The sequence below is a fragment of the Sesamum indicum genome, linkage group LG7 (genome assembly GCF_000512975.1).
Source record: "Sesamum indicum cultivar Zhongzhi No. 13 linkage group LG7, S_indicum_v1.0, whole genome shotgun sequence".
Taxonomy (NCBI): domain Eukaryota; kingdom Viridiplantae; phylum Streptophyta; class Magnoliopsida; order Lamiales; family Pedaliaceae; genus Sesamum; species Sesamum indicum.
This window is the reverse complement of record NC_026151.1, coordinates 3,708,415-3,736,329: the sequence shown is the minus strand read 5'-3', so window position 1 is coordinate 3,736,329 and position 27,915 is coordinate 3,708,415. Positions and strand designations below refer to the sequence as shown.

General features: G+C 35.0%; 6 protein-coding genes and 1 non-coding gene across 8 annotated transcripts in view; 4 read left to right on the top strand and 3 right to left on the bottom strand.

The window, feature by feature from the left end:
- LOC105166132 (zinc-finger homeodomain protein 5) lies at nt 25–1,720 on the top strand. The gene has a single exon (XM_011085372.2). It carries the CDS (start codon nt 779–781, stop codon nt 1,544–1,546), a length of 768 nt encoding a protein of 255 aa, XP_011083674.1. The 5' UTR covers nt 25–778; the 3' UTR covers nt 1,547–1,720.
- On the top strand, nt 6,864–6,936 carry TRNAA-AGC. The gene has a single exon. It is a non-coding gene; the product is annotated as a tRNA-Ala (tRNA).
- LOC105166131 (protein RADIALIS-like 3) lies at nt 7,075–8,887 on the bottom strand. Its single transcript, XM_011085371.2, has 2 exons — nt 8,454–8,887; nt 7,075–7,430 (listed from the first exon to the last, which is right to left on the bottom strand). Exons 1-2 carry the CDS (start codon nt 8,729–8,731, stop codon nt 7,403–7,405), a joined length of 306 nt encoding a protein of 101 aa, XP_011083673.1. The 5' UTR covers nt 8,732–8,887; the 3' UTR covers nt 7,075–7,402.
- LOC105166130 (pentatricopeptide repeat-containing protein At5g39710) lies at nt 16,460–21,709 on the top strand. 2 transcript variants are annotated; one of them, XM_011085370.2, is made up of 4 exons: nt 16,460–16,580; nt 16,969–18,281; nt 20,309–21,405; nt 21,576–21,709. In XM_011085370.2, exons 2-3 carry the CDS (start codon nt 17,151–17,153, stop codon nt 21,377–21,379), a joined length of 2,202 nt encoding a protein of 733 aa, XP_011083672.1. In that variant the 5' UTR covers nt 16,460–16,580; nt 16,969–17,150; the 3' UTR covers nt 21,380–21,405; nt 21,576–21,709. The 2 variants fall into 2 exon arrangements, with proteins under 2 accessions (XP_011083672.1, XP_011083670.1); XM_011085368.2 differs by having other exon boundaries at nt 20,309–21,709.
- LOC105166291 (CBS domain-containing protein CBSX3, mitochondrial) lies at nt 22,186–24,047 on the bottom strand. Its single transcript, XM_011085598.2, has 6 exons — nt 23,991–24,047; nt 23,153–23,481; nt 22,992–23,073; nt 22,728–22,801; nt 22,588–22,648; nt 22,186–22,467 (listed from the first exon to the last, which is right to left on the bottom strand). The coding sequence occupies exons 2-6, from the start codon at nt 23,471–23,473 to the stop codon at nt 22,325–22,327; spliced, it is 681 nt and encodes a 226-aa protein (XP_011083900.1). The 5' UTR covers nt 23,474–23,481; nt 23,991–24,047; the 3' UTR covers nt 22,186–22,324.
- Nucleotides 24,722–27,522, top strand: LOC105166129 (flocculation protein FLO11). The gene has a single exon (XM_011085366.2). It carries the CDS (start codon nt 25,087–25,089, stop codon nt 27,325–27,327), a length of 2,241 nt encoding a protein of 746 aa, XP_011083668.1. The 5' UTR covers nt 24,722–25,086; the 3' UTR covers nt 27,328–27,522.
- The window catches only part of LOC105166290 (tubby-like F-box protein 5), a 3,130-nt gene continuing 2,878 nt past the window's right edge, over nt 27,664–27,915 (bottom strand). The window contains exon 6 of the mRNA XM_020695424.1: nt 27,664–27,915. This exon is cut by the window's right edge and continues 24 nt beyond it. Within this exon, the coding sequence (XP_020551083.1) occupies nt 27,826–27,915 (90 nt within the window). The 3' untranslated portion in view covers nt 27,664–27,825.

Here is a 27,915-nt window from a genome sequence, read left to right as displayed (position 1 = left end):
TGTCAAATCCAGGCGCAGAAATCAGGATACAGAGGCATTATTCGCGTCATTTGTTTTGGATTTAGGGGTGTGGAAAGTGAAAAGGAAATAGGGTACGTGGGAACTGTGGCAGAGGGAGAAAGAAAGGAAAATGGGGTGGTGTGCAATAATGAAGGGTGGGATGGGACCAAGTGGCAGGGCGTGGGAGAGGACGAACATGACATTGTCGGTTGTTTTTTGTGTTCAGATCGATTGTTAATCTCATCAGTTGTTTCCCACTCATCTCTCCTCTTTCTTCCCTTTCTCTCTCTTCTTTCTCTCTCTCTCTCTCTCCTTAGCTTCATCACAAGCAACCGAGCTGTCTCTTGTTGGATACTTAGTTGGCTGTTGGAACCACTGCAACACACTCAAGAACACACCCACCCCACTCTTACACTACCCCCCCTCCCCCATTCTTTCCTAATCTTCAGTTTTCTCGTTGTTATAGTATGAAATCCTGCAGCCCTTTTGTGTGTTTGTTTTGAAAATCTTGATTAGTGAGGGTTTAAGTTGGTGTTACCGAGGTTTGTAGAGTTCAAGATTTGAGATGGTTTTTGCTGGTTTGTTTGTGTGCTTCTCTCACGTTTTGGGTTGTGGGTTGGTCAGATTTGTACACAACCTGAGCGTTATCAGGATCATCAATTCAGACAATTGTAGTTAGTTAGTTAAGCTATTCTTTGATCATTACTACCATAAACACTTGGTAAGGGAATTGTCGTGGTTGAGATAATTTTTAGGGTTTTGTCAAGAACAGGCAGAGATGTCGTCGATACCTGGTGAAGACAAGGAAATGAGGATGCAAGCTCCCTCTTTAGGCTATAACATCAACTCCCTCGAAAACCCGATAAGCGCGCCGGAGAAAGCAAGAACCTTGGACCCGAATTCCGGCGGATCCAAGTCCAATAAACCCACCAACCTGAGAATCAGCTACCGCGAATGCCTCAAGAACCATGCTGCCAGCATCGGCGGAAACGTCACCGACGGCTGCGGAGAGTTCATGCCCAGCGGGGAAGAAGGAACTCTCGAAGCCCTGAAATGCGCCGCCTGCAATTGCCACCGCAACTTCCACCGCAAGGAGCACCACGGCGAATCCGCCGCCGCGGCAGCAATGGTGCACCCCCTTCAGCTCCCTGCCCCCCTCCCCTCTCCCTCAATGAGCCAGCACCGCGCCACCCACTGGAGTTCAATGGTACAGCCCGTCAAAATGGCTTTCGGCAGCGGCGGCGGTGGTGGAAGTGCCGGCACTGACTCTTCCAGCGCTCAACTCAACTTCAACGCCTTTCACTCAAACGCAGTAGCGCCCCCGCCGCCGCAGTTCGTGACCAAGAAGCGATTTCGTACGAAGTTCACGGCGGAGCAGAAGGAGAAAATGCTGGAATTCGCGGAGAAGCTGGGGTGGAGGATCCCCAGAGAAGATGACACAGAAGTGCAGAGGTTTTGTGCTGAGGTTGGAGTCAAGAGACAGGTTTTCAAAGTTTGGATGCATAATAACAAGAGTTCTTCCAAGAAAAATCCCCAAGAATTCTAGACTTCATCTATATATATATATATAATGCATTTGGAGGGATGGCATTTTAATTTAGTGTAGTAGAATTAATGGTATGTTGATAGGCATTGCAATATTGCATATGCATGCTTTAATTCTAAATTAGTAAGAACTTCATCTACTCAAATTTCTTCAATTAATTTGATGGTTTTTCTATTCTATGATCCATTTATTTTCTTCTTTCTTCCAATGTAAAGTAAATTTCACTCATTCTTGTTCTTGACTACTCCCTGTTACGTTTGATATATACGCGTCACGTATATAAAATATTCATATTATATTTGATATATACACACCATGCTACGTATATAAAATATTTTTATATATTTGATATATACATGTTACGTTTATAAAATACTTCTTTTACACGTTATTTGTATATTAAACTGCGCACAATATGTGATGCAGTGCTGCTGTTCTACTAATATACATAGGACATGTGTATAAAATATTTGTTTAGACATCGTGTGTCATGTGATGCGGTGCTTCTATTCTATTAATATATATACGACACGTGTATAAAATATTTTTTTTAGACATTATGTGTATTTCTGAACTACGATATGTAATGCATCACTAATTTGTAATAAAAGATCGGAACGGGGAAGAGGGTTCTTTGAGTTTGATTTCATGTTGTTGTTTTTTATAAGGTTTGGACTTGAGAATTTTTAACAAAATCCAAGAGGAATGTCTCCTAGGTTTCATGTGCTCAAGGATGGCAAATCTTGTGTTTCTAATCATGGGCTATATGTTAGATATTGATGATGTTTGTCCCTTGATCAATTAATGTTTTGCTGATATGAAATCTTGGTGCAGGTTTATCCATATATACTTTGGATCAGCTTTATTTTATTTTAAATTTTATATATTGCATTTGCATGAAAATGTGATATTTTTCAAAGTTATTTTGCTCTCTTTATCCTTTGTTTTTGAGTAAATTTCACTTGCTATAGATTCTTTGAGATAAAAATTTTAAAAAAATAAACAATAACCTATATCTCCTGAAATTTAATATAACTATAAATAACTCCCTTATTTTAACGTCCGATTAATATCTAGTCCTTTTCATTAACTTTCGATAGCTTTTCATTAGCCTATATATTTTTTGAAGGATTTTAAATTGAAATATTTTATAGATAAAATACTTTACAAATTATTAGACTACTCATCCTAATAATTTTTTTACATTTCTTCAATATCTAAAAATATTTATAATTTTTAAATAATAATAAAATATTCATAATTATATGAAAATTGAGGGAAGGGAGCTTTAATTTATTTAAATTCAAACACTGGGGTGAAGCCATGGATGGTGGAGTTGTGGGGCATGATCCGTTTCAGACAAGTTTCACTGCTTAAATCATAGTCCTAAGAAAGTGTTGTCTATTACACGTTGAGATGACGAAATCTTTGCAAGAAATTGCTCTTCTTGCTTCATTTATGTCTTCTTTCAGACTTAATCCAATCATATTAAATTTTCTTTCTCAAATTGTGTATTTTCTTCTAAATTGTACATAGTTTTAAGCTCATGACATGACATGATGTACATGTAAGACGACTTCCCAACTACTACCTACTTATGTAAAGATAATCACTATGTTTGTTTTTATATTTAAATTATTTTCGAAACAAATTAAAATATATTTAATATTTATTATCATTCAAAAACACCTTATTTAGGTATTTTTAATTGTTTTAGTATAAATACATACATATATATACATAAATATATTAAAAAAAATATGATTTGACAATGAATAGTAATTTTTATCTCCTAAAATACAACATTAGACATATAATACTTATTTTAAATTATCTCAAAAAATAAATTCAAACATACATATTATCTCTAACACACACTTATTTCTCTTTATTTTTCTCTCTCTATCTCCACAAAACACAATAAAACGCTCAAAAAACGAATCCAAACATAATGAATATTTTTTAAGAAGATTAATAGGTTTATTACATCTCGATGTCTCAAACCAATTTTGATAATTTTATTTTGTAATTTTAAAATTTTTATATATTATAAATAAATATAATAGGAATTTGTTAAATTGGTTGAAAAATGCACCGAGTTAATTTAGTTGGTCACGTGCATTCTTTTCCGATCATTTTAATAAATTCCTATCGTTTGATATGTTTTCAATGTGCGAAATTCTAAAATTACATGACAAAATTGTAAATTGTATGGGGTTGAAATTGTCACTAATCTTTGCTTACGTGATTAAAATTGCAAGTTTTTCCCACATTCAATAATAATTAATTAATAGAGAACAATTATTACAATAAGTAATTATATATGAAAATACTAATATTAATGTGGGGATCACATTTGGATATCCTAAAATAACATAAAAAAAAACATGCAAAATATATTGTTTATACCTTAAATGGCTAGAATCGAAACCCATAAATGTACAGATTGATTAAAATCACACGATCAAAATTGTATCGACGGTTCGTATGTATACAATTATGCAATTTGAAAATACTTATATGTATATATACTCCATACCATGTGTATAACTTTTGTTGTCCTAACATTCTTTATGAGTTAAACCTCTAAATAATTCATTGATTTATGTATGGAAGTCTATAATCAAAATTTCTTCAAACATTCTTCTCAGGATCTATGATCTTACTCAATTAGAGATCGTTTAAAAATTATCAGACCTGAATCAGAATTTTTTAGACCCTAAAAACTTCATCAAAATTCGAACAATCCTACAACTTCATCAAATTCGAACAATTAAATTGTGTGGTTCTTATTGAATCTTGTTGTCAGCAAAAAAAAATATGTTATGTCCCTTTACTGACTTCACTTTCCCATCATTACGTGTTTGAAAAATTGTGAACCATTTTCATAATGAAAGTTACGATTATTTTGTAGTGTATAAAAATTAATCAACATTCTTGGTATTTTTTTAAAAATAGTTGTGATACTGTCATACGTCCCGACGTTAATTATAAATAAAATATTTGAATGATTTTTATAAACTTTAAGATCTTCTCATTTCAATGAGGCGATTGTGGACGAAGAATTTGAATGATTTATAAGCACTGTATTTTTATCTTCTTAATCAGTGGTCCATAAATCTATGAGTCACCAAGAGAAAATACGTCCTTTTTCTTAATAAATTACCATTTTAAGGACAAGCCCATAATACCTAGAAGCCAAATGAGAGGTGTCCTTTATGAACAAACTCGTGATGCTCATAAAGCCGCAAGGAAAGCATTGGAGCTTGTACATGGCCTCATTGTGCCAAATGGTACGGCATGCCGTAATTGGTGCCTGTCTTTTGCAATGTATTTTTTGCACTGCTTGTTACGATTTTTTCATAAAAATCTACTTTACTAAGCAGAAGAGGCCTATAAATCATTTAAACTCCTCATTATAAGATTAACGATAGTATTAACTACCGATTAAGCTTTTGAAAGCCAGTTATTTTCCAAAAAAGGGCATGGATTTATTATATATTTAGTCAAATATTAACCAAATAATATAATATATGGGAGGTATATTAAAAAAATAAATAAATATTATGAAAGATGAATGTGAAAACTGGAAGCTGAGGTGGAGGGGAACAAGGCAATAACCGTTGCTTTTGGAGGCGTAGTGGGCCTCCTTAAGGGGATTGCCATTGGTTACTTTGAGGGCCCAAACATCTTTTGGGAAATTTTCATTTGTTTTAATAAATTCGACTGAAAATTTCCTTTGTTAAAAGAATTGCAAAAATATGGGCAATTCTATCTATTTAAATAGATCAAAATGTCAAAAATGGGTTAAAATATTATTCCAATTGCAGCTCTGCATTTTCTTTACAAAGGGGAGGTTTTTCTTTTTTTATTTTTAGAATTTTAGATTTCTTGCGAGTTTTTCTGACTATTCCAAAAATACAGATAGGTTTTAGCAATTTTTTGCATTCCATAGGGGTGCTGTGCAATTTTTTCTTATCTTTTAAATATCTTTATATTGCGTTTGGATGAATAAACTTGAGCTGAATTTGGATAAATTGCATAAAATTTTCCTGCATTTTAAAAGTTCAATTAAAACCCCTCTGTATTAAAAATATGTGCAAAAAATCCTCTATTTTTTGAAATAGTGCACACACTCAAATTTCATTAGTTGTTTTTAACGTCGTTAAAATTTTTTGATGTTTTTAAGATTTATTTTTGTAGCAATGAACGGTTTAAATCTTAAATAATTCTAAAAGTAAATATTTTATTTATATATATAGAATTATATATTAAAAAAAATGATAACACATATAATGATCACACATTGGGTAAATTGCATAGGTGTTTTATTGGTATCAAGAAACAAGAAATCTTTGAAATTAGAATTAGAAAATATTCCATTTTCACATTTTTATATGGAGTACATTCTAAAATATAAAGTCAATAGAACAGAGAATTATTATTATTCCTTTTTTTTTATAAAGCAAAAGGGAAAACTTGTAAATCAATGCTAAAAATCAACGTACTTCTTGACTTTCCTTTCATGGTAAATTACGATGTTCTTTTTTTTTAGGTTTGGTATAATTATAAATATCACTAGTTATTTGAAAAATTACAAGTATCCATAATATTTGACAAATTATGTAATCCTTGGATGGAGATATGAAATTATCAACTTTGTCTTTACTATATTTTTTTTAATAGAAAAATTAAAAGATTGTAAAAAAACCGATGGGAGGATGGAAAAAATTTTAAATTATAAAAAAATTATTCATTTATTCTATAAAAAGATTAGAAAACTTTAAAAAATAAATAAAATTATAATTATTAACCCATAATGGCATTTTGGTCAGTCCACTAAAAAAAATAGATGATAACTTAAAGGATTGAGCTAATTATTAAACGACCGTTAAATTAGGGTATTGGTAATTTTTCAAATAACAAGGGGTATTCGTAATTATGTCAAACCTTATGGAAGGTAGTTGTAATTTATCCTTCTTTCTAAGTGGTAATTATATGATTACATTAACATCTCAACAAATCGAGCAGCACATTAATTCAATCAATGCATCAATATAATTAAAAAGAATAAACAAATTACAATAATTCACGTAACATGAGATAAATACTCACATATTCAATAAACTTTAAATAAAAACTTGAAATTATTTATGGAACCTCAACCAGATGGCATTAGACATCATGGGAACCTTTTTTCTTTTTATCTTGTTTGGGTAAAAGGAAAGAATAAGAACTAACTAATCAACTACCCATATCCAGAAGTCAAAATCATAACCCACAGTCAACATATGTACTAATTACTGTTGTAGCGTCTGGGGATGTAGCTCAGATGGTAGAGCGCTCGCTTAGCATGCAAGAGGTACGGGGATCGATACCCCGCATCTCCACTCCATTGCTTGAATCAGCTTTTTTCTTTTTTTCCCTTACACTTATAGTGTGATCAGTTTAGAAAAAATGATCGCTATGTGATTGGTTTAATTCGCCATAAATTCCATACTATGCATATCTATGCATCTTTATGGGGATGAAATTATGGGAATCAAACATCATACCTTAAAACATATGTTTGCAATGAAATTCAAAGACAAGAGCAGAAAACATGTTATTGTACACTTTCAGGCAACATGACACATTCATCTTATTCCGCTAGCTTTAAACGTTGTAGGAGAAACAGAAGTAACACTACAATTCTTTGTGTTTCTTGAAACATATGACTGAAATGCTGAAACAGACGGCGAAAAATCCCCTCTCATCACACGGGAGCCCAACGTATATTACACTTATGCGTCTGCTTTCTTACACGACCGTCTTCAGGTAAACAACGAGTATTTACTCTCAATCGAGATAAGTTCATCACTGCAGTTTCAGATTCTTCAGAAGCCTGTTTGCATCAAGAAATAGATGGGATAAGCCTGTTATCATTCATCAATTAATCAAGAACATTGTTGAGGGGCTTATAAGTCAAGTTTTTAGCTAGACCAATGAAATTACTGTAACATCCCTAGAAATGTTACTAGGATCATGGAATGCTGACTTGAGCATTGGAGGACTATTATCTGACATCATGGTACGGCTAACCTCCAGGGAATCCTCGAGGTTATTTCGAGTGACATTTAAGTAACCGACTTTTTTCTTACACCTGATCAGCCGAATATCATAGTTTTTTGTAAGCATATATTTGTGTTAAAGATCAAGTTCAATGACTCTAGCCGGTTCTTCACAAATGTCCTGCAATAATGTATGTTTTTTAGTGTGTACGCATACTTTTTTTATTCTAACACAGGTATCCAGGAACTGCTGTCTGGTGCATAGGATTGGGATTAATGCAAGAATGTGAAGATTACTTAAAAAATATAGTTGTATCATGTGATGACCTTATCGACGTTACAAAAAGATATAATGGGGTTTCTATATTGAGGTGGGGTGGAAGGAGTGTAAGGCCATGTGCTGTGATCTAAAACTAGTAAGCATATTAGATTTGTTTTTGGTTTCGTCTAGAAATAAATTACATTGATAATGTGGTAGGTTTTGTAAGAATACTGAGGAAAGGAATACGTTGCCTATCCGTGGCTTCAGCCAACAGAAACGGAACCTTAACACCGACAGGTGCGAGCTAGAAATGGGAATGCAAGACTTTGTTTAGGTGTTCTTTACGTTTATGATCACATTTCTTGATTCGTGGATAGCTAGGTTGTAAGAAGGTGCATGCTGTAACTGATGATGGTCTTAATGGAACATATATGTAAGAGAAAACAATGAGAAGTTTCGATCATTTGATGAACAATGCAAACAAGATTAGTTGATTAACACGGTTCTGACTATGAGTAATTCACACTTGCCATGTGACTGATCTTAAACCTGATTCTGATTTGGGCAAGAATTTTTACGAGGGTTTAATGGTTACCTCTGCTCATTGCCGTATCCTCTGCTGTTGCTCCCCATGGCTCTGTAGTTAGGTATTGGCACCTGATCCGTCTCTATCTGCATAATGTCCTTAACCAGGATCTCATAATGCCTTCTCACTTCCTCTGCTGACTTCCCACCCACGGCTCGGGCTATATTATGCCAACGGTCAGGCGTGTCCTTGTCGTACATTGCCAAAGCCTCCTCGAACTGCTTGTTTTGCTTAGACGTCCACGCTGAGGCTGAGCCACGTGCGGATGTCATGGAGCTCGACGCCATCACCGTACAAACTACAGGTCGTAAAACAAGTGATACTTAGTCGATTGGGGGCGCTTGTACGTCTAACAAAAGATTGAAACGGATAGAAGACAAAAGAGCCGAAGTTTTTGTTTTGAAGGAAGGGGGGAAATGCAAGTGTGTTAGTGACAGATTTGCCAGACTCACTCTTTATATAAAGAAGAAAATGTGAGGGAGAGAGAGCTAGTTGAGGAATCTCTCTCTCTCTCTCTCTCTCAAATGTCTGTGAAAGATGCTATTCTTTTGCTTTTGTTGCTGGGGGGGGGGGGGGGGGGGTTTAGAACATGAACAAAGTTGGAAAAGAGAACAAGTGAAGAGTTGTAATAATAGCTTTTGCCTGAATTCCCGAAAAGTCATTTTCTTGTCTTTTTATAATTATCAGCATGAGCAAGTGGATTACATGGGGAATTCTCATTACCAGCTGGTGGGGATTAGATCCTCCCAATCCTAAGCCCCTACTAGTTAGGATAGATGCGCAACACTTTGACAACATACTCTCATAAAATGATAAATGCACAAGATATTCTCCCCCCCTCTCTTTTCTTTTGTGGGATATTGTTTCTTATTCTTACCATATCATATTCTCATCCATTGTTCTCTTCACTAGTGTTTGATTTTTCATTCGGCCGAAAGGACATGTCTGACAAGTTGCTGATTGGATTCTGGGATGCGAGATTCTTGGTCGCCTCCTATCAGAAATTCTAACTTGAATCGAGGTCAGCTACAACCACTCAAATTCTCAAGAACAGTAAGTTCGAAACCTACTGTGTAGTTAAACGTAACAAACGGTCAAACAAGGTCAAGAAAGATTGAGTATTGTTTCTATTTATGTTGTCTCTGATTTCTAGAGTTTATCCTATGATGTTTGGTCGTTACAAGGATGAGATAAGACTTGGAAATGGTGATTTCATCATGTTGTGTGCAACATTCCAGAGGTTTCTTTCTTTGTTGTTTGATCTGTCATGTAATTGTGTTTTTGTCCTTAAATTAGGCGGGGAAGCCTGCTATTTATGTTCTTCATTCTTTTAGGAAATCTTGTGTCAGTTCTTGCCTGAGTATGCTGAGCGGCTGTTAGTAATTACTTGAGGGCTCATATGATTTACTCAACTACTTTTGAATCTACGTAATTTCAAAGAGTAGTTATTCAAGTGCATGATTTGTCAGAAATTTTGGTTTAAATCAGTAGAAGAAAATTTATAATTGGATACAATTTTATTAACAATGGACTAAAATCGTGGTAAATAATTATTATTAATAATGGTCAAACAAAACCTGATGCTAAAATTTAAATTATTTACTATAAAAACTATTTTTGTCATGACTATGATCCAACAAATATTTTAACTATACTCACAAAAATTACGACTAACAACCGTTAGATGGCTGTGCTAAAAAATTATTTGCTACGGCTATTTATTTTCGATCATGGTATTTTTTTAATAATTAAACCGTGGTAATTAACTATGATTAAATGTTAAATTTCTTCCAATAAAATTTATTTTCGCACATGATTTCTTGAAAAGAGAAGCGAAACCCTTCAAAATTTATAGAGTGAGGGGTCATCATTCGTGCTGAAATTCCATGCTTCAATTATTCGTAATATTTTTTGTACTTATCTTTTAGGCCTAATAATTTAGCATATGTTTGCTCATATATTAGAGTAGTTTTTTAGCCAATTCTCTTAATTTGTTTAAGTTAATATGGAGATAGCTTAGATTAAGGCCTATTATATTACAATTTTATCATTTAAATACATGTCGGACTCAAATCTTTTCAAAATTCCTATCAAAGCAAAATCTCTTTTACGTTTTTGCCTAATGTCAAATTTTATAAATTCTCTGAAGCTTCAGATGAGTTATTCAACTTTTCTAAAAAAAATATTGTTATCGCTTTCGCTCAGTCACAAACTGACAGTAGTTTCGAATTCGATTATTACTAGACAATTTCACACTGAATTTCAAACTTTCGACAGAATCAATGGTCCCATGTTGTGTTCCACATTTCCAGGTACTGATTTAGCCCAACAAATACACTAATTTTCCTATTCCCACTCAAGATTTATGGTCAGCAAAATGGACATATATACTACTTCCCTATTTGACAGCCCTTCCAGGTAGAACTAACATGGGGCTCTCTACTTTGTCCTGAAAACTGAACACCTTTGAAATACCAAGTGATTCTCCAAACCTATTCCACTTGTCTGGAATCAGTTTTCTGGATATTAAATCAATGTGATGTATTTTCACGTTCTTCCCATTGGATTAGAATCAATTCCCAATCCTTCCAAATCTTCTACTTCATCAGCATTGCCTTTTGAAAATCAAATGGAACTTGCTACCATGACCATCTTGATTCCCACTTCTTTACCTTTGAATTTTGACCCTACAGTCCCTCTTATCTGAGGAATCCACTCCATTCATTTTAAAATGATAATAATAAATTGTTCGGAACATTTTCGTTTTTACTCATTAGTTCTTGGACTTCTCATATATTCCAATAATGTAATATAATACGAAAAATAATTATAAATTAATCAGCATTTGGTTAAGGTCGTTTTCGTATAGTTGAGGACGGTCCAACCAAGTCCTCTATGAGTCGCACAAATTTCAAGGAAATAAAACTATTTAGGCGAAATTACATTTTTTTGTCATATAACTACAAGTTATTAGTATTTTTAGTCCTGTAACTTACTCTCTTTAAACATTTAGTCTTTTCTTTTTTCTTTTTTGACGAATTTAGTCATGAGGATATCATATCGAGTCCTTTTTTTGACAAATTTAGTCATGTGTTGATAATTTTGATCTGGTTCACACTGAAGTAGATATCATTTTTTATTTTGTAACTATAGGGCAATGGGTCAAAATTTCCAACACTGGACTAAATTTCAGTGAAAATAACCAAATGTGAGATTTTCATGATTAAAATTTGTCAAAAAAACAAAGGACTAAATATGTAAATTGAGTAAGTCATAAGATTAAAAGTGCTAGCGACTTATAGTTACAGGACCAAAACTATAATTTTGTCAACTGTTTATATTACAAACTTGGTCTCCTAATGTTAGGCAGTAGGTTCGTCTGAATATAGATCCTGAGGTATAAAATGAAATATAAAACAGTACATGATTTCGACATTTAATAAAAGTATTTATATGTTTTGACCCATCGTACAGTCAACATATAACTTTCTAATATAATGTCGCATATCACTGAATAAATTAAGGGTCCACATTTTAGGTTCAACCCAACATCAGGCCGAAAACAACAAATCCTTGGCATGTTTGGATATTTCTTTTCCAATCCGTATGTAAAATGATAAAAGTTCATATTTTACCCCGTCAACATGGCATGAGGTGAAGACTCCATGTCCATGTGACTCCTATGATGTCTCGTACACCAAGATTTTACATCGAACTACCTTACTATTTACATTTGCAGATTTTGTTTTTGTTTTTGTTTTTGTTTTTTTTTTTTTGTTTCATCGTCTGCGTAAACCGGACCGGGACAGCCAGTTCTGGTTCTGAGTATGGAGATTGAGGTTGCCCATGCCAGAACTCACTGTCTCTGTGCTTATCTCTGTACATTCTTAATCTCCCAAAAGTTCAATGGAAAAAAGTGAAATTCCACATTTTAGGGCAAGTAGCAATTAAGACATGGGTTTGAGATACTGCCCACATGCATGTGGAGGGCCCTTCTCATTGGGTAATATTCAGGTTAAAATGCTGCAAGAATCTTAAATAGGACACCCCCTTTCATGTCTCAGAATCCTTATCTTTGTCCATCTCTTTCAGTGAAAGTTGCACAAATTATATATATAAATTCTTGGAGCTAGTCCTACTACTAGGTTAGGACATCTACACCAATTGTTATATGCTTCAACTCTTTGAGGCCTTCAAAGGCTCTTGCAATAAACAATCATGTACCAACAACCTCATCATTTGTTTGAACAATAAAATAATAAAACTATCAATAATTTAATGTTCCATGTAAGAAAATTGGATCCTAAGACTACTACATCCAACATGATTAGTTTTAATTTTTATTATGGTAAGGATATGTTCGTTTATACGTATTCTTACTGAAAACATATTGATTTGACATCATAGTTAAATATAAAATATAATCTCATTAACTGATCCAAATATATTTTCATTTCACATAAAAACCTATACAAAAGTAAAAATATATATTTTCCACTGAGAATGAAAATACAAGCAAACAGGCAAATTAGAAACTTATCAAGTAGAATTGTACAAACTCGTATCAATACTTATGATAAAAGTGTGGAGTATGTAGAAATAAAATACTAACTGCAATAACGTTTATGTCATTTTAGTCATAAAGTGTGGTATTTGATTCGTGTTGAGGTTAATATTGATTGATTATGTTTAAAAATAATTGTGTACACCTCGGTCTGAAAAATATTAAAAATTTTAATTAGAAGAAAACTCATCAAATTTGATCACGAAATCCTCGACCAAAACCTTGTATACTTAAATTAGTTCAAATTTATATTAAGGGTTGAAGATCGAAATCTCTTATTGACAAAATGATGCATCACAAGTGGGCGGATGGTTATCAATACGTATAGAGTCAAAGGTATCAGAATATGTAGGGATCGGTATAACTGCATCTTGGCATCTAATAATCCCTAGATCTACAGAGACCATGACAAGCTGTTGAATTGTGTTTGACCTGTCACAAGTAAAAAAATGCATGAACGAGATTAATGTGAGTTAGATCGGGATAAAGAGTTTTCTATCACACTTGCGTGTTGCACATTAATGTCACATTCGCGAGTATATTTTTGTACGGTCCCACTTTTAAATTATAATATAACTTAATTTTAAAAAAAACACGTATCAATTATATATCAAAATGATACTAGTGTAATATAAAAGTGTGATAGAAGATTCAAATCCTTAATTAAAACCAAGTCAAAGACCAAAAAGTTGGATTGAGGACCAAACATTTAACAGAATCTTTGAATAAAGGGGGTGACACATTTGGGGGAAAAGATTTCCAAAGAGTTGAATCAATCATCAATCAACATGGAAAAGGAGCAATGTGATCCTTTACAGATGAGAAATGCCCCAGAAGATAAGGAGATAGGCCTATGAGGTGTATGCACAAACTTTGGTGTAGCAGATATATGCTCGCCAGATTTGACATTATAAATTTAAGGAATAATTATACTTTCCTCCTATAAAATTTAGTATAATTATACGTAAATTTTTTATAATTTAAAAAATTATATTTAGCACCCCTGAAATTTGTATTTATCTAACAAATAAATCTCTCCATTAGTCAAAATTCACTGGATTTGAATATTAACTAAAAAAATTGAATGAAAATTGATATTTACCTTTGATTGACTTATTACAAATCTAACAATTTTTTTCATATTAAACTACCCTTATAACGGTGAAAATATGCCTTTTCACGTAAAAAGATTTATTTGATCTGCTATAAGTCAATAAGGAGTCAATATAATTTTGTTTCTAACTTTTGTTGTTAATTGTCAGTAAATTAGGTGAATTTGGACTAACGAAGGGACATATTTGTTAGACGGAAACAAACCTTAAGGGTGCTAGATGTAATTTTTCAAACTACATGACGTTTACGTATAATTACAGCAAATTCAAGGGTTGAAAGCTGTAATTATCCCTAAATTTAATTTATTATTATTATTATTATTAATTTATTATCATTCATTCCACGTATTTTTGTCCTCAATTAGTGACGTATCATAGACAATTATTTATAATATGGTTTAATATTGTTTATTCCCATTAGATGAAAGTGAAAGAGCCTTTTAATTTTCATTTATTTAATATATTGAGTCTTTTCCATTTTTAGATTGGTGTACTATATATAGATTACGTTTAGGTATCATTTAATTCGTGTGGTGGAATTAAAGTAGGATAGATTAATATATGATAAAATTGAGGATATATCATGATAGGATAATATTATATTTTATTTATCTTCTTGGACCAAATATTAGATCAATGTGTGATTGTTTTATTTCTGGTTCATCGACATTGTATAAATTTGGGACAAAATTATGAAATTTCAAGATTACACTGTAATAAAATAAGGTGGCCACTATACATATCAAGTCAAAGAGCCAACTAATTTTATTTAATTGGTCAAAAAGCTGTCAGATTTGTCACTCTTTGTCTGCATGGTTTGTCAGTTATGGGTAAATTACACAGAGCTACTTTGAGATTTGACATGATTATATATATTTTTTTGATATTCAAAAAATTATTATAATCTTCTAATTCTAATGATTGTTTAAGAATTAGTCCAATTAATTAGTTTTCATTAAATTTATTCATTCATTTTTTGTGGTGGACTGATCAAAGTACCATTATGAATTATGAAATATATTTTTTTTATTTTTAAAAAGATTAAAAAAAAATTATAGACTAAGTGAATAATATTTTTATAATTTTTTAAATCTTTAATTTTCATCAACCTCGTACAATTTTTTTAAAATTAAAAAAATACAGCAATGACAAAATTGAGAATTTCAAATCTCCAAATTTCATCAAATTTCAAGGGGGTATTAGTAATTTTTAAATAACAAGAGAGTATCTGTAATTATAATAAACTTTAGGAAAGTTTATTCTAATGTACCCTTGAGTTATTTATGCAAATTGCAAGAACAAAGAGTCCCTATAATATACAGACACTCTGAAAAATTACCCAATACAGTGTCGGACACGTGTTGAACACCGACACTCCTTGAACACATGTCGGACACGCGGATTCCATGTCCCAAAAAAAAAAAAAAAGAAGACACGTGTGTCCAACATTTTCGGAGGCGTGTCTGACACATTTGGACACGTTTTGAATTTTTATAATTTAAAAAAAATTTGTAAGTCTACTTGTAAATTAAAAACAAAAAGGGGTTTTTTTGTAAGTCTCGATATATCTCCCTTTATTTCAATTTGATTTATTTAATTTGACTAGGCATGAATTTTAAGGGTGAAGAGTCGGGGACAACCTGAGTTTGAACCCATGGCTCTCTCCTTCAATGATGCCAATTCAATCAATTGATCAATGACAGTATAATTTTTCTCTAATTGATATTCAAAAAATAAATTTGTGACAACAACCTCTCAAAATGTAAAATGGACTAGAACTATAATCAAGTAATGAGTCTATTACCGCAGGGAAATTCATGAATGTATGACTTGTTCGGTCTTATATTATGGTCTTAGATAATAAATACATATAATTTTGTCAATTTATTCAAATCAAGTTTTATTTTATCAAATTAATCACAAAATAAGTAGAATATACTTATCATGTGATTGGTTACTTTTCCTAAATTGTACACCAATCACAATATTCAAGTGTATTAAAGCAAATCAATCATAGAGCAAGTGAAATGCACTTGTCATGTGATTAGTTTTTTTCTTAAATTTTATACTGATGATATGATAAATATATTACATTTGCTATATAATTAATTCAAATTCAGTTAAATCAAATTTGAGTTATACTATTGGAATTTATGTTGATTCGGCCATTTACAGAGCAGTTTTATTTGATGAAATGTATTGGCTCCACGACAGGCCCATTAATTTGGAGTGGGTCAGCCGAATAGCTTGGCTGGACATGGTACTGATTTAATCCGAGTGTTGAGTACAGCCCAAAGCATAAAACCCGAATTTCACGAAAAGAGACCCTACAGTTTAGGCTGGACTTGGCATTCGGGTAGAGACCGGTTCGGATTTCCGTCGAGGGTTTTAATAGGGTTTTGTGCATTTTTCACACTCAACTCTCTGCACTAGTAGTTTCCTCATTCTCAACCTGATCTGGTAATTGCCTCTTTTTCTCTCTATAATTGTCGTTCAGCTTGGTATTCGTGTTTTTGCTGGTTCCAGTTTGATGTGAGAATTTGGATGAAAAGGGTTTTAATAGTTTGTCCCAAAACATGTTAATTTGGATGTATTCCTTATCTTTGACTTCAGCTTCAGCTTAGGATTCTTCGAATTCTTTTGGATGTTCTTGATTTGTGTGGTGGGTTCTTAGAATATAGATGGTTTTGATGTGTTTTAGGAAGAACTTTCGGTATCATTTCGTATTAGGTTCTATTGAAAAATGACTCATATACCAAATGCTTGATTTCCTTTGATGGATTGGTTTTAGAATTGAGGACAGTCTCTTTTGTTTCTAACCTTTGGGTTTGGTGTCTTCCAAATGCAGGAAAAATCACTTGGCTACTTGTATGCCTTTGATGTTGTAGTTCCAATTATGTATTTGTGATTGGTGTCGTCTACAGTTGGATCTGGTATTCATTGGAATTGGTGCTTTGGATCCATTTATTATCATAAACCATATATCAGCTGGTGCCATTACTTCTCTTGAGGCTAAGGAGGAACATAGACATGAATTTGAGGCGCTTCTTCCGGAGATCCACAGTTACCAAAATATCAAAACTACATGGTAGGGGATTGTCCTCATACTCTTCTGGTTACAGATTTGGTGCGATCACTAGCAGCTGCGTACCCCCTTTATTTCATCCATCGGGATCTTATCATGCCTCATGTTTCGGCGGTGGCCCTAAAAACCCAATATTTCATAAACCTTTGTGTAGATACATTCACACTGTACAACAAGTTAATTTGAATGACTCATCAAGTAATGTGGAACTTGAATCAGAAAATGATGCTACCATGAATGAGTTCTTATCCAGATTTGTTTGGATAATGCGCAAAAAGCTCTCTGAAGTTTATCCTGACTGTGACAAGAATACGATTGATGGGATGCTTTTGATTATTGTTGAGAAGGTTGTATCAGAGATGGAAAAGGGTGGGCTTGAGCAAATGACTGGATCCGCTGCATCAACACCATCTGAGGATTTCAGTGAGGATTTATGGAGAACAGTGTGGGATGTTAGCAATGTAGTTCTGCAAGACATGGAAAAAGAGAAGAAAAAAGAGAAAATGAAGATTTTTCTTCAGTCTGAGGAAGTTAAGGAGATGTACAGGTTTGCTGGTGAAGTGGGCATTCGTGGGGATATGCTAAGAGAGCTCAGGTTCAAGTGGGCTCGTCAAAAAATGGAGGAAAGCGAGTTCCATGAGAGTTTAGAACGACTTCGGAAAGAGGAAGCCCAAACAGAATCTCCAGGGCAAGAGCATTTGAGAAAAGAAATTGCTGTTGGAGAAGAGGGGGTGGGAGATAATGATAATGTGGCTGAAGATAAACAGAAGATTGTCTCTCTTCCAAAAAGACATGGGAAGATCAAGTACAAGATTTATGGACTTGATTTATCTGAACCAAAATGGGCTGAGGTGGCGGATAAAGTTCACAAGAGTGGCGAAGTTATGTGGCCTCAGGAGCCAAAGCCAATATCTGGTAGATGCAAACTTGTTGCTGATAAGATCCTCTCTTTACAAGAAGCAGATGATCCTGCTCCACTTTTAGGCGAATGGATAGGCCTTCTCCAACCTAGCAGGGTTGACTGGATTGCTTTTCTTGATAGATTAAAAGAACAGAATCCTCATATATACTTCAAGGTATCAAAACTTTGCTCTTTCTCAAATTCTTAAGCTTAGATCATAGTGTTTTGAGGTTGAAGAAAGTTATTTTTTATGAAGATACACATTTCTTCAATGCTGGTATGACCAAGTTGTGCCTCCAACATTGTCTTTCTTTAAGAAAGTTACATGTTCCTAATAAAATTCCGTAACGGAATGTTTAAAATTTATTAAAAATGAGATCTAAAGAATCATGCTTGAAGCACTTAAACAAATTTAAATAATACCAATGTAATTCCATCCAAATGTAGTATATGTGTTTGTCATACATGTGGAGGAGTTTTAAGCATTCAGCCAACCATTAAAAAGCTTTGTATAAACAACTCTAAATTTTGTCTTAACTGGAATAGACTCATTTATATTGTTCTATGTGGATGATGCTTAAATACTTTATTCTCATTCAGAATTATGATCTTATAGCTCATATTCTCAAGTTTGAATGGAATATGATTAGCAATTTAGCTCTACTTGCTAAGTGCTAAAGTCTGATTATGTTCTCTAAAAAAACTCATCTGTGATGAATTTGAGACTTTAAATTATACTAGATATTTTTTGAATAGTTAAGTTTCTCAATCAACAGATAGCATTGGGAGAGTGCCTCTCTCTTTTAAATAATCTGTTAGTCTGACAATTGTGGAATATTTAGATGGGCGAATGGTCTTTGTGATTGGATCATTAGCCTCCTGATGGATTTAATTCACACATTATTTTGATGTGTAATTTTTAGTTGAATAGTTCTCAGTTCATTTATGTGGTTTGAGTTTTCATGCCTATACTCTGATGAAGCCCTAATCCATTAAAGCATACAGTGATTGTATATTTGTTGCTGTTTTAATATCTAGGGTTTATCTACTACTCCAGCATGCATACATAACTAAGTGAATGATTGTGCGTAATATATATAACTGCGTGTATCTGAAAATTCATAGCGAGAATCAGATCACTTATTGCACGAGGGGACACAGGAATACATTGTGTCAGGCATTATTGAAATTTGGTGGGTTTTGTATTTTATGACACTTAACTTTGTGTCTGATTGCTGAATGAATTCATGTATCACAGCACATGTTTTAAATTTTTCAGTAAATATGTTAACTTTGCCTTAACCTTTGCTTCCCCAAGGCCCAGGTCTACAGGTCCCATGTGTTGCTCATGGAATTAGTAGTTATCTAACTATTCTGTACGGATACTGACTTGGTATAATGCGTGATATTAAGTTTAGATGCTCGGGGATGTGCCAACAATCCCCTTGTCCACCTTGGAATATTAGAAGTGAATTGAGGTGGTGTTGTAGATGAGGCTTAAAAAGTGAATATTTTGTGTTAACCATGGTGAGCAAGCTGAGGGTGCAGGCAATCTGTCACATTAAGCAGTTAACTAAAGTGCTTTTCCAGAAAAAACTCATCGCCTTCAAGAATGAGAGAATTCTCCGGTCAGTTCCAGAAAGAAAATTGTGGGCATTAAACCCCATCACTATGTTTGTTTTCATTTCCAAATTATTTTCAAGACAAGTCAAAACATACCCAATGTTTGCCATAATTCAAAAACACCTTATTTAGGTGTTTTTAACTGTTTTAGCATAAATACATACATATATATATAACACACATATACATAAATATACATAAAAAAGACATGATTTGACAATGAATAGTAATTTTTGTCTCCCAAAACACAACATTAAACATATAATAGTTATTTTATATTATCTCCAAAAAAAAATCCAAACATACATACTATCTCAAACACACACTTATTTATCTTTGTTTTTCTCTCTCTATCTCCACAAAACACTTAGAAAACGAATCCAAACATTATGCATGTTTTTGTTGTTTCTATCTTGTTTGTGTTTTTGTCTTTATTTATCAGGTAAAAGAAAAAGAACAGAAAGAAACATTCTTCTGACTTCTAGTCTTCTATATTCATAATTAATGTAGAATATGGTCTCAATTTTTCTTTTTATAAGTTTAGACCTCAGCTTGATTACCTTTAATTACATGATTTAGATTGCAGAACTTGTACTTGGTGAAGAGTCCTTCGAAGCAAACGTACGTGACTACTCAAAACTGATTGATGCTCTTGCTAAAGAAAATCGCTTGGAAGATGCCGAGAGAATTCTGACAAAAATGAATGAAAATGGAATTCTTCCTGATGTTATTACGTTAACCATTGTTGTTCACATGTACTGTAAATCAGGAAATCTTGATCGAGCCAAAGAAGCATTTGAAAGCTTAAGGGCCCATGGCTTTCAACCTGACATGAAGGTCTACAATTCGATGATCATGGCCCATGTGAATGCTGGTCAACCAAAACTAGGTGAGTCTTTGATGAGAGAAATGGAAACGAGGGACATAAAGCCTACGAAGGAGATATATATGGCCTTGCTTCAGTCCTTTGCCCAGGTCGGTGATGTTAATGGAGCTGACCGAATTTCCACCACCATGCAATTTGCTGGATTCCAGCCGAGTCAAGAATCCTGTGCATTAATGGTTGAGGCATGTGAGCGAGCCGGTAACCTGGACCAAGCTAGGCATAATTTTGATCAGATGATGAAACTTGGGCACAAGCCAGATGATAGATGCACAGCCAGTATGATTGCTGCTTATGAAAAGAAGAATTTGTTGGACAAAGCCTTAAATCTTTTATTGGAACTCGAGAAGGATGGAATTGAGCCTGGGGTTGCTACTTATACTGTTCTTGTTGATTGGTTCAACAAGTTGGAGCTTTTTGATGAAGTTGAACAGATATTGGATAAGATTGCTGAACAGGGCGAGGCTCCTCCATTAAAGCTCCATATAAGCCTCTGTGACATGTACATTAAGTCTGGGGCTGAGAAGAAGGCGCTTCAAGCTTTAGGAGTTCTGGAGTCAAAGATTGAGCAACTGGAGTCTGCAGATTTTGAAAAGATTATATATTCACTTAAAGCTGGCGGCTTTGTTGAGGATGCTCGAAGGATACATGGAATGATGGAAGCCCGGGGATTTGTACTATCTGAGCCATTGAAGGTAGCTCTAACGGCATCTCGAGCAGTGGGAACAAGTCATAGAAGTAACAAGTACTCGCCAGAAAAGAGATAAATTATCAGATAGTTCGGTTATCACCTGTAAGTCATGTCTTTGCATAAGAAAGCGAAATGATTATTGAGTGCTGAGGCTTCATTAGATTAGTGGCACTTCACCTAGACTTGTAGTAAGTTTTACCTTCTGTTTGCATGTATATTCTTTTTGTGCCCAAAACCATGTAGTTCATCAGTTTTAGAATCACCTCAAACAGGTCAAATGCAGAAACCTGAGGAAGTAGGTTGCAGATTTTGCAATAACATGAACTACAGTCCCTGCAAACTACTTTGGCTAAGTTTGACCCAGAAACAATTTGACATGATCAACACCATTTTTCGTCGAGCCTAACCCTGACCTTGATTTCTGTGGCATCTTATCTTATCAGGTTGGTGAATTTGAATAAAGAAAACTGTTGCATTGAGGGAATGGCTAATTTGAGTTCTTAATAAATCTGGAGTCTGAAATGCTAGTCTCTAAAGATAATTTCGTGCCATCTCTTGTATGCTCACATTTTGTATTTGCTTTGATCTGATTTTGTCGAATTTCATAGTTAGAATGTTAGATCCACTGAGGTAATATATATCAGACCAACTTTAACATACGAATGGATAGAGGCACACACTTGGTGACTAGTAAAACAGAAGTTTGTGAGCACACACTTGATGACTAGTAAAACAGAAGTTTGCATTTAGAAAGATAGCAAGTCAAAGATCTTTTGCTGGGAATAATGGTTACAATGTTTCATTGTGGTACATGGTTGAACGTCATATGTGAGAATAGTCCGCATGTCTCATAACACACGTCCTTCGCCAACTTTTATTCAGGATCTTTGTGATGGCATGAGTAGTTTGTCACAAATTGAGGGCGTGTTGCAACTTTGCTTCAGAGTATAATAGCTGTACCTTTGGTAGACGTTTGAAGTAGCTTGTGGACACGTGCTTTGTTCCAGATGTTCATAGAATTCTAACGGTAATCTCCCTGGATGTACTCGTTTAGTTGCCTCACTTCTCCATGCTGCTGCTCCAATACTGCTCGAACAACATCAACAATGGAGATCATGCCGACTATCCTCCCATTTATAACTGGCGCATGTCTTATGTGATTCTCTGCAAGCATAAATAAACTATGTCAAGAATTATGCTGCATTTATCTATGTATGACTCAGCTAATCGACCTATTGTCCATTTCTTTTATGGTATATTTCATCCTTATATAACAATACTTGCCTGTCATGAGCTGCATTGCATGAAGAATGTTTGTGTCTGATGTTACTGTTACCAGCTTGTCCTGTCCAGGAATAAAAACTTTTAGTAAAGAGTCAAAAGAGATCTCAGGACATGAAACCTGTGTGAATATGAACACCAACCTGATCAGTCATTATTTCACCTACTTTAGTATATTTTGAGGACCTATCTTGTCCGACCACCTTCCTTAAATAGTCTGTTTCAATGAACAGTATGCATGATATTTATGATTAGAAGTTGATAATTTGTAATATAATTTTGGCTGTTAGGTGTCAGTATAACTTTTTAAAATTGATGAATTCTTTGGTATTATGTCTGAACTTCAAAACTCGAGGTGTTTAGGTAATTATTCCTAGGCCTTTATCAGTAACATGTTGATGCAATACCTCGTTCTGTCAAAATCCCTGCTATCAGTTGTTGTTCTCCTGGCTTTAGAACCACCAATGATCCTATGTTGTTCTGTGCCATCTGCAAAATTTTGACAAGTAGACTTATATAGAAGTTAGAATTAACTGGATTTTGAATCTGTTATAGTTTTGAAACTCACTTGCTTGACAGCATCATAGACGGTGTCGTCTGAGCGACACCAAAGCCAAGATCCAACCCTTTCTTCTCCCTTAGTCATTAGTACGTCAGCAACTGTTGTATTCTGTAATCCCTTCTGCGGCATTGTGTGAGACCGTGCCACCACTGTTGGATCATTGAAACCTTTGTGATGCTGCATTGGAGTAGATGGAGATGACTTGGCATGTCCCGGATGTGGGAATGCCTTTATCAGGTCCAATGTGCTGCCTGCACCTGGATACTGCAGTTTTTTTATGTGCCCATTCTCAAGGCAACATTTGACTGCTCGGAACAGATTTTGCATTTTTGGTCCTATAAAGGAAAAGCTAGAGGTCAGTTTCAGGCTTTGAGTGACTAGCACTGAGGTGAGGTGAGTATGGGATTTGGACACGACACAGATGGAAACTGGAAATTCTTGGGCTTTCTTGATTTAATTTTTACATCATAGATAGAAAGATGTCTGAGAATCTAGAAAGTCAGATAGACAGAGATCATTACAGATCCTATTGATTGAAACATCTGATGAAACATGGTTTGTACAAATTACCTCTAAAAAGACAGGAGTTGGGGTCTAAAAGAGTAATTATAGAAAACTGTCTTTGCCGAAAGAGGATACAACGAGGTGTCGATCTCTTGATGCCAGAATCTTTAGTGAAAGATGATTCACATCTTGATGGGTGAGAACTTAATGATGCAAAACAAGAAATGTGAAACACAATGGATGCTGTTGTCTGAAGTATGAGTCTGTGACTGAGCCCTTAAACATGAGAAACTTTAAAATGTTTATGCAGCTAATGGTACTATTAAACTTAACATTGTACCTTGCGATAATTGAGGAATGAGCTTCAACTTGGTAATTATGCTTAAATTAAGAAGAAAGGGTATTTATAGCCGTACAATTTGCTGAAAATTGTAAGAAGATTTCCTGCCCTTGATCAGTTGCTTGTTAGGATTTAATTATGTGTTCTTTCCTTGCATAAGATGTGGATTGTTTGTCAACATTCAAGCTATCTGCCACTTTTGATTTTTTTAGGATAAATGACCTCTCCCGAGGTTTGGTATAATTACGAATACCCCCTCATTGTTTGAAAGATTATCAATATCCCCTTGATTTTAACGACCGTCTAACAATTAGCCTCATCCATTAGGTTTTCATTCATTTTTTATGACTAAAATGCTCTTGTGGATTAAAAATTAAAATTTTATTTATTTTTTAAAAAACTTTATCTTTTTTATGGATTAAGTGGATAATTTTTTTTATAATTTTTAAAATTTTTCCATCCATTCCGTTTGATTTTTTTTATAAACTTTTATTTTTTTAACAAAATAAGAAAATACAGTAAGGACAAAGTTGACAATATAATACTTTCATTCAAGGATTATATAATTTTACAAATATCAGGGTGGTATTTGTAATTTTTCAAACAACAAATGAATATTTTTAATTATGTCAAATCTCAAGAAAAGTTGTTGTAATTTACCCATTTTTTTATTAGGCCATTTGTAAAGTTGCTTTCCAAGACATTGTGTTTGCCTGTAATGAATTTGCTTTAAGGACAAGAACCAGTTTTTAACTGTGTTTTTTAACTGGAGGAAAGAATAAGTACCAAGTTTGATGAAAAAGGCGACATATTTTGAGAAAGATTCTCGACTTGCTAAAGAGAATTAATTACGTCGGAGAATCCCATGAGTTTCACAAGCAAACTTGATTCTCTGGAAAGGCAAAAGAAAAACCAAAGGAAGAAGACTCAGACAAGCACTACAACACAAGTCATTTGCTGGAGTTTTCTTTAGTTTTGGTCTCAAAAAGTTATAAGATGTCTTGTTAGCCTTTGTTGCATATCAAACTAACCCCAAGAAAACGGAAAACAAACAGCTATCCATCCTATTTTCTCCTTACATTGTTTCCGAACATTGATGGCGGATCGAAGGTCATCATTCTCCTTCCGGTTTTGGTCATCAGGCACACGCCGTTCATCTACAAACCAAACAACTGCAGCACCACCAGCAACCACCAATTCTTCCCCCAGGACTGCACCTAGAGCTGAATCCCAGAATGTTAGCCAGTCAACCACCAACACCAACAGTCCCATCCCCATGGCTCCACCTCCAGCTGAAACTCAGACTCCAGGTAACCAGTCAACAGTCACACTGGCTTCAAGCAGCTCAACCACAACCCAAACTAATGCACCCCCACCAGCAACCACCACCGCACCTACTACTACTACTACACCTGGAGCTGAATCCCACAATGTGAGCCAGTCAATCGCCAGCACCACCGCAACTCCAACCACAGATGAAACCATGACTCAAGGTAGCCAGTCAACCACCACGGCCAACAGCCCTCCCAATCCCACCATTCCATCTACAAAAGAACAGCAGATCACTGACCAGAAAAATACTACAGCCCCTGCCCCAACACCACCACCTTCAGGCAAAGTGCAAACAGCTAGCCAGCCAAACAATACTACCTTCACTAATCCTGCAAATGAGCCCAAAAGATCAATGCCGTCTCCTGCAACTACTCAATCCCCCCCCTCATCGCAGCCCAAATCACCCTCTCGTCAGATAGCTCAATCTCGTGCACCCCCTCAAGCACGATCCACCATTTCATCTCCCTCTCGCATGGGCTCTCAGTCCCCCTCCACAATCCAAAGGGCTTCACAACCTCGTTCTCCATCTCGTCTCTCGTCTCGTTCTCCTAAACTGACATCCTCTACTTCCAGCAAGCACATGCAGCCTAATTCGCCATCAAAAGAAGCAAGACGCACAACTCAACAGGAACCTCAGCTGAAGGCAGAAGCAAAATCTGACAGTGCTAAGAACTTCAATGGTGAAACGGTGGATGGGACAAGATCCAAAAAAGATGAGGTAAAAGCAGTTCCTTCTAAATCATCAGAAGCTGGCGCTACAACCAACCCTGTCCAGGGTTCAGAGACTACTATGCCAACCCCAAAATCAGACTCTTCCAATATGAATGGATCTTCAGCTGAGGTTAAGTCTGAGAGTTCTAATCACTCAAAAAATCAGACTGTGGATGAGACCAGCTCCAAACGAGATGAGGTAAATGTAACGTCGTCTAAATCATCGGAACTTGGCACCAGCACCACCCCTGTCCAGGGTCTGGAGACACCTACACCAACCCAAAAGTCTTCCACTGTTAATGGGGAACATAAGCCAGTCATGGAATTGACAGCAAAGCCTGAAGAAACTCAAGAAGTGAAGGAAGTAGTGCAAGAAACAAAGGTTAAAATTAATGAAGAGACAAAGAAGGAAGTCAACAATATTCTCACTCCAAAATCTGGCTCTGGAGTAAACATCATTGAGAAGGCCGAGATTCCAAGTAAATCGAACCAGAAGAATGCAGAGAAGCAAGAGGCACTTGACACAAAGGAGATTTTACCTACCTCTGTCCCCAGTTTAAAACAAACCAACACCACAACTTCTCAATTGAAGAAGAGAAGCATGATTTCTGATACTCAAAAGATATCAGCTCAACCAAGTGGAGAGCATGTGGCCTTGCACAAAGACATCAGGGATGACCTTTCAACATTTGTCAACCGAGTGACCGCTGGAGACCCCAAAACTGCCATTAATGACAAACCTGTAAGTGTTATAACCCTTGCAGGAGAAAACAGAGGGGCATCAATGCAAATGGGGTCTAATTCTTCAAGAACAGAAGGGCCAGTTCACATTCATAGAGGCTACAAGATCAATCCTGATGAAACGGCTGAAGCAACCACTGACGGAGACGGAAGTTCTAATAAAGGAAAAAAGTCAGAAGATGCAAAAACTACTGAAGATCAACCAAAGGAGGTATATGTAAACAACAATGCACAAGGAATCAATAACTCCATTGTGTTCAATGTTTCCATTACAGAACGAAATCCAGGAGTTCACATGTCTGTCGCTCATGCTCCGAAGGAATCAATCCAGTCAACGGACAAAAGAGGTCCACCTGAGACACGAAGGGCTGAATTTAACATGAATCGTATGGAGAAACTTCCTTATGAACCAAAGATAAGGAGAAGATGTCTCAGAGGTCTTTTCTTGGAACCAAGTGATTCCGATCCAGAAAATCCTGAAAAGCCTCGACGCCATGGTTGCCGTGTTGGCTGCCAGCAAAGGGATAAAGAGAAGGACAAAGATGTCCTCTGAACATGAATATTACATATTACTAATTATAGTAGATGACAAATATGTGTGTGCTAAGTTGTTGATGTTCGGATGTAAACATAATAAGAATGCCAGCAATTCAAAAAAATTTAAGAACAGATTGCTACCTCAAAGTATTGCCCTGCTGTAAATAACCAATAGTTACTAATAAAGACTTGACACATAAATCACCAATATCTATGCGGCAGTCACTAGACAAAGCATTTCAAAGAACTTGTAGCAGATCATTTTTACTGTGCTGCCTCAAATCCTATGAGCAACACAGATATCCAAATAGTTTAAGTTCAAAGCTTTTATGCATAATAGATAAGCATCAAATTGAAATCACATCGTTGACACCTTATAACTAAAGCTTAATCTTCTTAGGAAGGATGACAGGATTGCACACCTTCTTACTGAAAAAAGGAAAAAATAGAAGAAAGGGCCTATATACAAACAACTAAACCGCTGGGGTACAGCCAGTGGTTTTAGCAGAAATGACTACTCGCATGCTGGTTTTGTGTCAAAGCTGCTTAAACAGATAGCGAAGGCCTGAAAGGCAGAAAGAGGATATTGATAGTCCATGGTAAA

What these genes read in the sequence shown, in the direction of transcription:
- LOC105166132 (XM_011085372.2), top strand. Translation starts at nt 779, where the DNA reads ATGTCGTCGATACCTGGTGAAGACAAGGAAATGAGGATGCAAGCTCCC.
- LOC105166131 (XM_011085371.2), bottom strand. Translation starts at nt 8,731, where the DNA reads ATGGCGTCGAGCTCCATGACATCCGCACGTGGCTCAGCCTCAGCGTGG. An exon ending in GGATACGGCAATGAGCAGAG is followed by an intron (nt 7,431 to 8,453) that starts GTAACCATTAAA and finishes TGATGCAAACAG; the next exon opens with GCTTCTGAAGAATCTGAAAC.
- LOC105166130 (XM_011085370.2), top strand. Translation starts at nt 17,151, where the DNA reads ATGAATTTGAGGCGCTTCTTCCGGAGATCCACAGTTACCAAAATATCA. An exon ending in ATCCTCATATATACTTCAAG is followed by an intron (nt 18,282 to 20,308) that starts GTATCAAAACTT and finishes TACATGATTTAG; the next exon opens with ATTGCAGAACTTGTACTTGG.
- LOC105166291 (XM_011085598.2), bottom strand. Translation starts at nt 23,473, where the DNA reads ATGCAAAATCTGTTCCGAGCAGTCAAATGTTGCCTTGAGAATGGGCAC. An exon ending in AGGGATTTTGACAGAACGAG is followed by an intron (nt 22,802 to 22,991) that starts GTATTGCATCAA and finishes TCATTGAAACAG; the next exon opens with ACTATTTAAGGAAGGTGGTC. An exon ending in TGCAATGCAGCTCATGACAG is followed by an intron (nt 22,468 to 22,587) that starts GCAAGTATTGTT and finishes TTATGCTTGCAG; the next exon opens with AGAATCACATAAGACATGCG.
- LOC105166129 (XM_011085366.2), top strand. Translation starts at nt 25,087, where the DNA reads ATGGCGGATCGAAGGTCATCATTCTCCTTCCGGTTTTGGTCATCAGGC.